Here is a 13,819-nt window from a genome sequence, read left to right as displayed (position 1 = left end):
AGCCTTCTTTTTTTTTTTTGTTATATCCTTTTTGCCGTAGTGTTAAGTTTTTTTGCTTCCATTGCAGCTCATCAGCATTCTCAGAGCTTCTTTGGTCTCATCCTCTGCATTGACCAATGGTCTCTCAAACTTGCTCGTGAAGAAACCGAAGGAAGAAACTTGAATGCCATAAATAAACACAAACCGAATAATATTGTTGGATTCGTCTCTGTTTCTTAGGATCATGTCTTACATCTTTTAGATCCCTGCATTATTTATTTCAAGCTTCTATTTTCACTAGAATTTAATTTTGGTTTGAGTTTGATGCTTTTTCTATCTATATTATTTAAATACTTTAAGCATTGATAATTGCATTTTTAGTTTTCTCTTTATCATACTTTGTTTCTAAGCTAGAAGCATGACTGATGCGTAGATTTGCTAGATTGCTGAAAAATAATAAAGATGTGCAGATTGTTATCAAAACCTTAACAGAAGTCTTATACATATCATAGGTTATAACAGAAAAGAAAAGGAATATAAACAAAAACAATAAATTGTGTCTACACATATGGAAGATGCTTTGAAAGAGATTATTGTTGCAAGAAGAAATTAAAAAACAACTTCGCGTATATATTTGCAGATAGCACTAAAATATTGCAACATTTATAAGCAAAAGAAGAAGAAAATAAGACCCGAGATTGTGGCCCAAAAACACAGCTTATTCCTTTTTTGCTTGACCATAAAATCAGGCCCACTTATATATGGGTCTCCACGTCCATCTATAAATACATCTCAAAGGCAAGAGCTAATGCAACCGTCTCTTTTGCTTATTCTCACCGCGTCAAAAAGAAAAGAGAGAAAAACCTCTTTTTTTTTTCTTTCTTATTGATCTCTCACGCGAGTCGAAGATATAGATCGATCGTACGTTCGTTTGATCTCTCAGGTTTGCTTCTTCTTCGACTTCGGATCTCCCCGATGATTTCGTCGTGCTTTCAATTTCGGTTTCCGCTTCGTCTCGATCTTCGCCGTCCTATTCCCATTGATTACCCAGGAAGCTAGGGTTTCGCCCGATGAAGGATGAACGCCTTTTGTACCTCGCTTCTTTGGTTGTTTTTGTGTATATTTAGGGTTTTATAAGTAATGAACGGCTGATCCCTCTATGGCGTTTCTGGAATTAGATTAGGGTTTAGGAATGGAGATTAGATTTATTAGGTTTTGTTTATGATTTCTGTGGACTTGGGAGTATTCAGAGGATTGGAGGTTTTTTGATTCTCAGTCTTGGTACTCCTTGGGAAGCGTGTTACTCTTCTGAGGTTTCTGTGGATGAAGCAAGATCGTCTCTGTGGGTACAGTCTGCTAAAGTTAGTGTTTTTCTCAATGTGTTTTTATAGTATGAGTTACTACAAGGCTCCCAGGAGATACTCTAACGGAAGGAACTTCGGAGTGGAAAGACAACAAGGTTTTGTAGCTGATATAGCTCCCAGAAGACCTTATGTTCCTTATGAAAACAAGGGTCCTAATAAGTGGTCTAGGAATCTGGTTTGGACGGCGTCAGATGGAAACATGCCGAGGAAGAATGGTAGCACCTATGGGTCAACGAAACCACAAGTTCCAGGGGCACGATCTAGTGTGTCAAATCTGCAGAGGAAGGATGCTGCGTATGGGCAAAGAAGCTCGTCTGTTTCAGACAAGAGAGGTTGGGTGTCTAACGATAGAGGCAGTCCCAAGTCTGAGGTATGCGTCTGTAAGTTTTGGAAAGCTGGAAACTGCAAGAAGGGTGATCAATGCTCTTTCTTGCACTCTTGGACTAGCCTCCCCGGGATGGTCATGGTAGCTGCTCTTGAAGGACACAAGAAGGTTTGTTTCCTTTCTAAAAGCTCTCTTTGTTACTCTTCACTATTGACTCAATGAAAAACATTTTTATTTCTGCCAACTTGAATATATTGTTGTTGTCTATAGGATCTGAAAGGGATTGCACTTCCTCAAGGTTCAGATAAACTCTTTTCAGCCAGTAGCGATGGTACATTGCGAATCTGGGACTGCCACACTGGCCAGTGTGTTCATACAATCAACCTCCAGGCGGAAGCAGGGTCGTTAGTGAGTGAAGGTCCATGGGTTTTCCTTGGCTTGCCGAATGCTGTGAAGGTTAGTACAAGCTATCCCGTATACGTTTTACAGTTATTATAGTCGTCTATTGTCTTGAGTGGGATTTGTTGTGTTTGCTTTGGCTCTGGTCTCATAGTTTTTGCTTATATACTATTCTGCAGGCTTTTAACGTTCAAACCAGTAAAGATTTGCATCTTAACGGAGTGATTGGTCAGGTCCGTGCTATGACTGTTGGCAATGGAATGCTTTTTGCTGGGACAAGTGTAAGTATTGTAGTTTTCTCTTTCACTTTCTACTTGTTTTAGTTCTCTGCTTGCTTGTCGGTTCTAAAGTGAGTTTCTTTTCTGCAGTCTGGTAGCATATCTGTCTGGAAGGCAACTGACACCGAGTCTGATCCTTTCACATATCTCACATCTCTGGAGGGACACCATACTGGTGAAGTCACATGCTTTATTGTTGGAGGTCAGCGATTATACTCTGGTTCTGTTGATAGAACAATAAAGGTGTGGGATCTCTATACACTGGAATGTACGATGACACTGAGGCAACATACCGACACTGTCACCTCCCTCCTATGTTGGGATCAGTATCTCATATCGTCTTCTTTGGATGGGACCATCAAAGTCTGGGCTTGTTCTGACAACAGCATCTTGAAAGTTACTAATACACGCAGACAAGGACAAGTAAGTTTCCTATACACACCTATTCCCATTACAAATAACCACATTTATTGAAAAAACGTGCCTTAATGTTTTCTTTCTTTGTGGTTTGAAACAGAGTGTGCATACTCTTAGTGGAATGACCGATGCAGAGGGCAAACCTATTGTATTCTGCTCTTACCAAAACGGAACAGTCAGTATATGTGATCTACCATCGTAAGTGGAGCCTAGTCTTGTGTCTCTCTACCTATATTGTTACTGACTTGTTGATGTAACCTTAATCATTGTTATTCATTCGTTCTGTTTTTTTGTGGGCTATGCAACAGTTTTGAAGAGAGAGGAAAGATGTTCTCTACGAACACGGTCGGTGCAATCACAGTTGGTCCTGAAGGGTTGTTATTCACCGGAGACAAGAGTGGGAAGCTGCGTGTTTGGAGTTTAGCTGGCACCAAAGTTTAGCAATTTAACCATTCTTGGTTGATTTAATATGTAAATGAGTTTAAGAAATTGTCCTTATGTAATGACTCGGATACTAAATATCCATGCACTAAAGTAATATCATGTGCTTTCAGGCTTTGTTTTTTTTGTCACACGTAACTCACAAGTTACGGTATTACTTGCAACTTCGTCCATAACACCACCAAAATTTCTAAAACACCTCCAACTTAATTTGTCGTCTTGTAACAATTATTTAAAGAATTTAACATTTCAATAACGCAGGATTAAATGTTGTTTACGGGTATGAAGTATTCTCTAAGTAACAATTAATTATTATTTGTTTTTTTCAATACAAAGAAGAAATGTTATATTATGTATGGCGGTGCAATGACAAAAGAGTTAGATTGGTGTGAGTTTGTTCTACCGGAGAAAGACAAATCTAATATTTGATTCGATTTGAGATCAATACATACAAAACAATTCTATTTAGCTTCGCCCTTAAGATTTGTCAAGGCTATTATTATTCTATAGAACACCTAGATGTATTTATAATTTATGGTACACATAATAATGCTACGAGTGTATAATTCCAGTTATTCATTTGATTGATTTTATTAAAGTCATCGTTGTTGTGACTACCTAGTTGTGACGAGAGCAAAAATGATGCTGCAATATTAAGTAACTGAAGCAATCGAACCTTCGTTTTAGAGAAGAAATTATTACGAAAAATAATCGTTAGAATTCAAACTAGTCATGATTCCTTTTTCATTCGTCAGCAACGTATTCATTATTTTATGTGATGTTTACCAACGAATGTTATTTCAATATAGAAACAACATTTTCTTACAGAAGATTATACGCATATGATTGATGATTATTTAAGGTTTTGTTTGTACCAAATATAAAAGTTTCCTTGCACATCAAGGCTCTGTAAAGTTTGTATTCTATTGGCGCTACGCCACTACATGCTGTTAACTGAATAAATCAGTTATGTTTATATTTCAAAAGCTAAGCTATATCTTATTTCTTCATTTATAAAAAAGTTTATATTTCGTTATAACGGTTTATTCTCGGGTGATATTTGTATTCTGTTGCAAAATCATTAATAATATATTGAGTTTTGAAAAACGAGTTAGTTGTGTTTTCACTTGCTAGACCAAAGAACTGAATCAAAACCAATCTAAAAATAATATTGAATCTGAACCAAACTTATAAACATATTTGAACAGATCCAAAATTTTAATACTAGAAAAACTTGATCCGACCAAACTAAAATATTTTTAGGATCATATTTGAATCACAAATATATATTTAAATATATTATTTATTTTGGATTTAATACCCCTATAAAATATTTAAAATAAATTAAAATTATCCAAAATAGCCATAAATATAAATCTGAAAGAAAACTATATGAAATACCTCTCTGTTTCCATCCAAATATTCAAATCGAACTAATTTTCATGTTAATTTTAGGTACTTATTTTTACATTATTCAAATTTATATGTTTTATTTATTTTTATTTCTTGAAATTTTAAAGTTATCAAGTATATTAGAAATTTTGAATATTTTGCATAATAAAACAAATATCTGAATATTAACCAAATTAACAAGGTCTGAACTAAATCCAAACAAAAATTTATAGATGTTTTGATGGATTTTTTATAACTAACTCTAAAAAATTCGAATAGATTTAAAACAAATCCGAACAGGTATATGAACGATCAGCCCTAACTATTGCTACTTTGGCACACATAAGCTACACAAGAAACCGAAGGTACCTACTTAGACACAAAACTTTTGTATTAAAATCTGAACATGTATTTTCACTCGATCCCTCTCTGAGTAGATGTAGGGCTGTTATCATGCTATTCCACCCCGGTGATGAAAAATTTGAGGTATCCACCTCCATAGGGTTGGTGTGTCACAAATATTCACATTTTCTAAGCTCGTAACTAGTAAAGAAGTAGGGTGATGTAACAACATTTAGACTTGATTTGCAAGTAAGGCGAGATTGAAATCTTTGAGGTCTCTAAAGTCCAGATCATCATTATCAAACAGTTTGCAAATTTTATCTCAAATAACCTTATGAGGAAGTCCTTATTATTTATTTATTTTTTTTTTTTTTAAAGTCCTTATTATTTAACTTTAAACTCCACCAAAAACGTCGCTATTACTCTCTTTTTAGCTTATTTTTAATCTCTTGGAGAAGAAGGTAACATAACATAGGTAGAAAAGATTGGATAAGAATTTAACCTACCACATGTGTACTGAACCTAAGATGAATGCAAAGCATGTCGTATGGATCCGCAATTCTTATCGGAAAGCCAACTACATGCCAATTCCTCATTTATTAATAATTCTGTAAAGTAGAATAGAATGATATATATTATTGTGTTGTATTTGATATGAGAATACAAGATCCATATATATAGTTCTAATATTAACATAATGTTGACATTAGATAATGTTAACTTTCCTAAACACTTAATGGAAATATACTAGGAATATCTTGAGGTTAACTTGTTCTTCAAATCTTTTTTTTTAGTCTTGAGGGTCTTCATGGGTTTCACGAGTTTCACAGTCTTGGTCCGTAAGATACATATCTTCAGGTCCATCATATCTCTAATAAATTCCCATAGAATAGAAAGCAAATTTTAAGAAAGCAAATTTTAGTTAGGCTTTGCTCTCAAAAAGGATCTAAGATTAATGGTAAGGAAACTTTACATCTGGTCATAATAACTATCTACCTGGTTAAATAGACATGTTACCACTTTTTTTTTTTGTCAAGTTACCACTTTTAGTTAGATTGTAGTCAGTAAATCATCTAAATACAAAAGAGTCAAGTAATGCCTCATTATCAACTAATTAATTACAATTCTAATCTCTACCTAAACTTTATGGGATCCACTTAATGCCTCTAGAAGGTCTACGCTTTCACTATTTCCCTTAAATTTACACAATTGCCATTTTTCATGATAATACCAACAGTTTTCTCCTTATATATACAGAGAAAAAGCTTCATACTCTCTTGGGGTTATACGAGAAAGAGAAGAACACTAATGGAGAAAGAAGACGACAACACGGCGTCGTTTAGTCCTAGCTTTAGCAGTTACGCTAACGACGGACTCGTTGAAACCGCCGAGCGAGTTCGACTTGAATGTTCCGGTGAGTACAACAACAACGACGGCGACGATGGCTTCGAATTCGTTAATATACGATCGGATTACGAGGCGGAGGCGTCTTTCCCCGGCGACTGCGATCTCGTGTTCCCGGTTTTCAACCAGGCTGTAATCTCCAAAACCTCCGACGAGTCTTCGCGTCCGGCGGTTAAGACTCGACTGAGGGATCTGTTCCTCCGCGACGATCGCGAAGATTCTTCGTCGTCGTCTTCGTCCGATGAAGAGAAAGAGCTGGACGGAGTTTCGAGCGAGATTTACTGTGCGTGGACGCCGGAGAAATCATCGAAGGGCGTTTGGAGAAAGAGCAAATCGACGGGATCATCATCATCATCGTCGTCGTCGAGGCGGTGGAGGATTAGGGACTTGTTGAAGAGAAGTTACAGCGAAGGGAAGCAGTCGCTTAGTTTCCTGAATTCGAAATCGAGAAACAGAGACGAGGAAGCGTCGACGAAGAAGGAGAAGGTTTCTTCTTCGGCACATGAGAAGTTTTATCTGAAGAAGAAAGCGAAGAAGGAAGAAGAGAAGAGAAAATCGTATCTACCGTATAAGCAATTTGGGCTCTTCTTCTTCAACGTTCATCATCGCTGACGAAACACTCTTCCTTCCTGATTTTATTTTCTTTTTTACCGTAATTACAGCAATATCGTCAATCTCGAGAAGGCTTTTCATTTATGTTTTGGGCCACAACGGTCCGGCCCATTGGTTAATAACGAAAATGAAGTGGGCATTTCAATAAGAACAAAGATTAAATTGTCATACGGTTTTTTCTTCGGCTCAGTTATAAATACTTAGTGGGCTTTTGGTTTTAAAATATTTATTGCGTTGGTAGGAAAATACGAATTCACTATGGGGTAAGATACGCTGGACTTGCACAGTGATGTCAAAAAAAAAAATGCTGCATGCAATGAGAAAAACTGGATGAATTTCTCAGACAATATAAAAACTTAACATTTAATAAATCATATTATCTTATTTTGAAAACAATTGTATCTCTATAATATTATTTGAGAAGTCATTTTCCTGCGTGTCACGATAACGTTAACTCTCACGGTGATTGATTACGATGATATCCTTATTTTCCTTTTCTATTTAAGTTATTTTTTTCAAATAACCTATATATAAAGAAAATATATAAATTTTAAAACGAAAAATATCTTTTATATATAGTGTAATTCATAATAAGGAAATTTACCAAAATAATCTTGATTTTAAAGTAAAAAAAAAATTTCCCTTTTTAAAAATAATCTTAACAATATAATATATATTTTTAAAAGTATTAAGCATTTTATAAAAATCAATATATTTCTCATATTTTTACAAAATAATTTAAATAACATAAACTAAGATATTTTAATGAATAAAATTTAATTAATCTTTTTATATTCCCTTTTATATTTTTGAAATAACATGTATGATAGAGAAAATATTTATAAACTTAAACCGAAAATAATTTTTATATATAATTTGATTTCATAAAAAGAAATTTTAGAAAAATAATCTTGATATTAAAATAAAGATTTAATATTCCTTTTTAGAATGTATATATATTATATTTTTATGCAATTTTGTACCTATCATAACTTTATTTTTATAATTTTATTTGTGATAATAACATATTCCAAATTACCAAGTACTATAAAATTAACATGGTCATGGGCTATTTACAAATAGCCAATTCATAAATATATATACACATCTAAGATGAAAACTAAACTAATGGAATGAATACAATAAATATGATTTGATTGAATTATATTAGAAATAGTTATACTTGAATGTAAATATGTAACACAATATACCCACAAATGAGTAACTAGACCAATTCAAATTATTTTATACAAAGTCAAACATTAAATAAAATAATATATTATCATTGATTCTCAACATTTTACTAAATAAATATGAAATTCTCAAATAATACTACAAATATATTAACCAACTATTACAATTAAGATGTAACTTTGAAACACTTTAGTTTACTTTTACTATTTGATTTTAAAAAAAAACATATATTAAATTATACATAATCCTACTAAAAATATATATAAAAATTTAAGGCAAGAATCAAACTATATGAAAACAACAAAATTAATCAAAAAAATTGATCGGTATAACAAAATATCTTAGTTGAATCGTAAAAAGTAATGTTATCTAATATATCCAAATAATAACCAAATATTCGAGATATTATATATCCAAAATTATAATCTAATTAAAATAACACAATGTTATTTAAAATAAATCATGCATATTGATTACAATATAAATAACAGAATAATTAAAAAATTAAAAATATTAATAAACTATCATAAAGTAAACAAAATATTATAATGTATTTACTTTATAAATATTTATACCCGTGCATGAGCACGGGAAAAGCACCTAGTTTATTGAGTATTGAAGAATTGACATGTGAAATTGAGTTTCTCAAAATTGAAAAAAAATTATCATTTTATAAGCTCTTTCTTTTAGTTATTTTCTTTTATAAAAATATAAATTGAACAAAATGATAGGATGATGGATAATGGCGAGCGATAATAAAATTTTACTACTTTTGGTCTATATTTTCACAGTAATTTTGGTGGTTGATGAACTTCTAATTACAAAAAAGTATTAATGTATATTCTATTCTCATGATATCCATTATACCAATATGTGACACATCTTCCCATTGTGATGAATTTGTGTTGCGAAAACTGATTCTCTTTATATCAGGTATTTTTGGATAACGTCTATTCCAATATATTTCATCTACTTTCTCTCTAAAATATTGGTCTATCTACTCAGAATATTTCATCTATCCACAAAAATGGCGGACAATATTATGTCTAATTATATAAATATTTACACACCTAGTAAATGGAACCATAATAATTGTGCTTACGCATGAGTTAAATTTTCAATTAATACACCAACGTAAATTATATTACAACTGTCTAATTTAGGATTTCCATGAAAATGGTAATGAATAGTCATAAAAATAATTAATTCTTGATTTGGCTAAGTTATTTAAAAAATGTCTGAGTTATACCAATGAATTGGCTGAGTTATCAGTGATTAAAATTTCTGTTTTAGCTGAGTTATGTATAAGAAATGTATGAGTTATGTCAAGAAATTGGCTGAGTTATCAGTGAATAATTTTTTTTTCGGTTGAGTTATGTATAGGTATTGTCTGAGTTTGATAGATGTGTATTTCGTGTTGAACATTCATGATGTTTAAAAATAATTGGGAATGAATCGGTAAATGGTGCCCAATCATTAACCCATCCTTATCATAGAATATTTAAGATCGCATGCAAGGGGTGTGTAAAAATTTAAGCCACTTAAAATTTGTTCTGTTAACAAAGACACTCGCATCAGGGTCTTGTAAATAAGTAACTATATAAGTAATTGTAAGAGAGTATATATTTCAAGATCAAGTTAGAGTCTCAATTTTGAAATTTAAGAAACTATACATATTCAGTTGATTTATATTCACTTGATATTGATAAGAGGAGTTTCGTTATAACTATTTAAAGTACTTCAATTACTTTTTTCGGTTTTAGGGTATGTTTGAAGTATGGTTGAGTTATATAAACGACATGGCTAAGTTATATAAAAGATATGGCTGAATTATATAAATGACAGAGCTAATTCATGTAAACATATCATAAGTCAAATACAAAACATAAGACTGAGTTATATTAACACCACGGCTGAGTTATCTAAACGAGACGACTGAGTTATATAAATTAATACGGCTGAATTATGTAAACATAGCATAAATCAAATACAAAATACACGGCTAAGTTATTTTAACGATAGTACGATTGAGTTGTATAAATTACACGGCTGGGTTATGTAAACATAGCATAAATCAAATACAAAGTACATGGCTGAACTCCTCTGCGTCGTCTCTGCTGAATGTGTCACTTCTCTCCGTCTCTTCCATTATCTTTTTGTCAAGCTTATACGTCACTTAGATCTGTAATAAAAAAATGGATTATCTAAATCTGGATATCAAATCACAAACAATACAAAATCTGAGAGAGAGTCAGCTGAATCGATTGGTTAGAACACTCGACGTACCCCACTCGTCTTAACCTTCGGTTCCTCAGTCCGTGACGACAAAGAAGAAGTCTTAGTGGCTCATTCTAGTGCACCGGCAAAGCTGCAAAGAAGCAACCACAGTTTAGGCGAGACAAAGAAATGATAGCCTGGTGGTTGAACAGAAGGGCAGTCACCAATAACGGAGCTCGAGCCCAAGCTATGAGGCGATCATGTTTTAATAACGTGGATTTATTGTGTTACAAAAAAAGAAAAATAATGGTGTGGATTTGTTAGTAATTTTTTTAATTATAAATAATTTCAATTAAAAAACTAACCAATAGTGTTTATAGTATTTCAATAAATATTTATAAACATTTGAATAATTTTCAGAAGATTTATGATATTGTAGTCATAAACAAATTTTTCTATGTTATTCTAGTAAATTTCTCAAAAAAAAAAAGGGCTAGAGAAGTAATAAAGTGGAGGAAGAAGTTTAATGAAGTTCAGTTTGGATGGATTGGACGTGAAGGAAACAAAGTCGCGGACCGTCTAGCAAAGCAAACGATCCCCCGTAAGTGGTAACAATGCATTTTGTTTTCACTATTATGTTCCTCAATTTATTACAATTTATCTTCACATGACTAGGTTGGTTCCTATCAAAGCTAGGAGTAATAAAGATAAGGTGTTATAAAAAAGAAGATCTAATTAAAGTGCTGCTGACAAAAAAAAAAGAAAAAAAAAAATTAAAGTGCTAAAAGGAAGGTTGAATAATATTCAGTAGACAGTTAGACGAGATGGTGAAGCCTGAACAACACTTTAAAAATTCAAAATCCCATTAATGCGTTATTAAACTGCTAACGTCATATATATATATATATATATATATATATATATATATATATATATATATATATATATATATATATATATATAAGATTATGGAATCTGATTGATGTTACAATCGCCATTCATATTAATCATAGAGCATTGAAACATTTTTTGTAACCATGTGTTATCACCAAAATGATTCTTATAATCTTTATAAAAATATGTTGGTCAATCTTAATAAATATTATATTTTTTATTAAACTAACTATTAAATTGATTATTGGTGTATAAAATAATATTTTCAATTATCTTTTTAAATAAAAGATACAGAATTAACTAATATGATTAACATATATACGACAATTAGTAGTTATGAATAATAAAGATTATTCATAAAGATTTGTAATAATTGTTTATCATCATCTCATTTTTGTTTAATTTATATTATTAAAAGAAATTAAACAATCACAGCAATTGTATAATTTAAAATTTTAGATTTTTCCTTATATGTTATATTTTTTTTAAATGAATATAACTAAATATATTAAAAATCTCACTTTGAAAATTTTGTGATCAATAAATGAATTTTGTTTTTATTATAACAAGATAAAAATGATCATAAAATCGTATGAATTATCATTTAATATATATTCATATATATTAATATCATTTAAATTAAAATATGTAAAATATAAAAATACATAAATATGTTAATTTGAAATCTGCATTGAAAAACTACCACATCAAAAAAATTTGGGATTAATGGTTTAAATTTTTTTGTTACAGCAAATATACAAATGTTAATAAAATAATTTGATAATAAATATTTATTTTGAAATATATTATATATCTATCTCAATTTCATTCAAATTAATTATATACCATATAAAATAAATAATATTTACTTACCATAACAATATTTTAAATAAACAAGATGTATTGTTTTGATTTATGTGATTATTTTAATCTCATTATCTCATATATATTAATTAAGAAACAATTGATTACTTTAACAAGTGTAAGATCCTATTAATTAACATTAATGTTTTTTAGTTGAGTCCATCGTTTTTCTTAAATGAACTTAAATAATTTTTAATGATTAACTAAATGGATAACGTATATAGTATAATGTGGTTTTGGTTTAAAAATTGTTGCATACCCAAAATAAATATGAATCATCATCACTTTCATTTAAAAAAAATTTTACAATAAAAATATAGGGTTCGGCAAAATCTGAATCCAGAAAACCGAACCAAATTCAATTTGAAAGTAGTACTGAACTTTAACCAAAATTGGTTAGATATCCAAACATGTTCAAAATTTTGGTATTTAGAGAACCGAAATCGAAACTGATCCGAACCAAAATATCTCGGGTGTCCAAGTATATTAGAACCAGATTTGTATACTTAAATATATTAATTATTTTTAAATTTAATATCTAAAAGAATATACAAAATATATAAGATGTTTTTAAGTTGTCCAAAATTCTTGGAAATATATACAAATAAAGTACATGTGTAAAATAGCTAAACAATATTCAGAATACCAAAAATACTTACAATTTCTATTGATTCTCTATCCAAATATTTAAGTTAAACCAATTTCTATGTGAAATTTAAGTATTTTGCCATACATTGTTAAAATTTATATTATATATATTATTTTTATTTTTAGATTTTTAGAAATTAAAAGTATATATGAATTTTAACTTTTTTAAAAAAATTAGATGGGTTATCAGAATCCAAACCGAACCCGCAAAGTTCCGAACTGAATCCATTAAAGATCCAAACTAAACATAACGAAACCGAACCAAATTGATCATACCCGAATATCCATCTTTAATTAAATGTAAAAAAGTTATAAATAACTAAATAAGTATTGTTTATAATATTTAAATACATCATAGTTAAAAAAAAATTCATCCACGCAAGGCGGATTATCATCTATTAGTTAATATCCATTAGACTGAAATCTCGACCCCTATAGTCCTGTATTAATGTTTACATGCTTGTTATTTATCGACCTTAGATCATCTCTAGCACTCTCTATTTTGAAGTTTCTCAAACTCTATATTTGAAAATTTAGAGTGTTCTTTTCCAAAAGTAAAACTTCAAAACTAATTTAAAAATTATTTGTATTTACACTATGGTCCTTTTGTATTTGTCTTAACTAATATAAATTCATAAAAAATTATAAATAACTAACACATGTATAAAATATCATAACAATATTAAATAATAAAAACTTACATTAAATATAAAACTAGAAATAGAAATACATAATTAATATTAAACTACAATCAAAATACCACATTTTCCACAAAATTATTTCCGTAATGCTTCCATATGTGATCAACTAGTGTATTTCGAAGTAAGAAATGACTTTTTATTTTCAGTATGTAGATTACAAGTTGACGACTCAGGATGAGTATCGATCGATTGTAATCGCAATGTTAACTTCCGACTTAGTCTTGAATGGTCAACTCAGGTGTATCATCTCTTGTACTCCAAAATGCTCCAAAAACATCACTTTCTCACGAAATGTTCCTGAACCTGAAAACATACCTAACATGCTAGAAAACAGATTAAATATATAAT

At 30.6% G+C, this 13,819-nt stretch overlaps 2 protein-coding genes across 3 annotated transcripts; both read left to right on the top strand.

Annotated features, from left to right (window-relative positions):
• The first annotated feature begins 783 nt into the window (after positions 1–783).
• On the top strand, positions 784–3,320 carry LOC108855930 (zinc finger CCCH domain-containing protein 59). 2 transcript variants are annotated; one of them, XM_018629860.2, is made up of 7 exons: positions 784–922; positions 1,371–1,836; positions 1,939–2,124; positions 2,247–2,348; positions 2,436–2,768; positions 2,863–2,960; positions 3,071–3,320. In XM_018629860.2, exons 2-7 carry the CDS (start codon positions 1,372–1,374, stop codon positions 3,201–3,203), a joined length of 1,317 nt encoding a protein of 438 aa, XP_018485362.1. In that variant the 5' UTR covers positions 784–922; position 1,371; the 3' UTR covers positions 3,204–3,320. The 2 variants fall into 2 exon arrangements, with proteins under 2 accessions (XP_018485362.1, XP_018485361.1); XM_018629859.2 differs by having other exon boundaries at positions 791–1,836.
• A 2,742-nt stretch (positions 3,321–6,062) lies between these two features.
• LOC108852500 (uncharacterized) lies at positions 6,063–7,121 on the top strand. The gene has a single exon (XM_018626002.2). It carries the CDS (start codon positions 6,159–6,161, stop codon positions 6,951–6,953), a length of 795 nt encoding a protein of 264 aa, XP_018481504.1. The 5' UTR covers positions 6,063–6,158; the 3' UTR covers positions 6,954–7,121.
• Positions 7,122–13,819: the final 6,698 nt, after the last annotated feature.

This window comes from Raphanus sativus, chromosome 4 (assembly GCF_000801105.2).
Source record: "Raphanus sativus cultivar WK10039 chromosome 4, ASM80110v3, whole genome shotgun sequence".
NCBI lineage: Eukaryota > Viridiplantae > Streptophyta > Magnoliopsida > Brassicales > Brassicaceae > Raphanus > Raphanus sativus.
The sequence above is the reverse complement of the archived record's forward strand: the minus strand, read 5'-3'. Positions and strand labels throughout refer to the sequence as shown.

What these genes read in the sequence shown, in the direction of transcription:
- LOC108855930 (XM_018629859.2), top strand. Translation starts at nt 1,303, where the DNA reads ATGAAGCAAGATCGTCTCTGTGGGTACAGTCTGCTAAAGTTAGTGTTT. An exon ending in CTCTTGAAGGACACAAGAAG is followed by an intron (nt 1,837 to 1,938) that starts GTTTGTTTCCTT and finishes TGTTGTCTATAG; the next exon opens with GATCTGAAAGGGATTGCACT. An exon ending in ATACACGCAGACAAGGACAA is followed by an intron (nt 2,769 to 2,862) that starts GTAAGTTTCCTA and finishes GGTTTGAAACAG; the next exon opens with AGTGTGCATACTCTTAGTGG.
- LOC108852500 (XM_018626002.2), top strand. Translation starts at nt 6,159, where the DNA reads ATGATAATACCAACAGTTTTCTCCTTATATATACAGAGAAAAAGCTTC.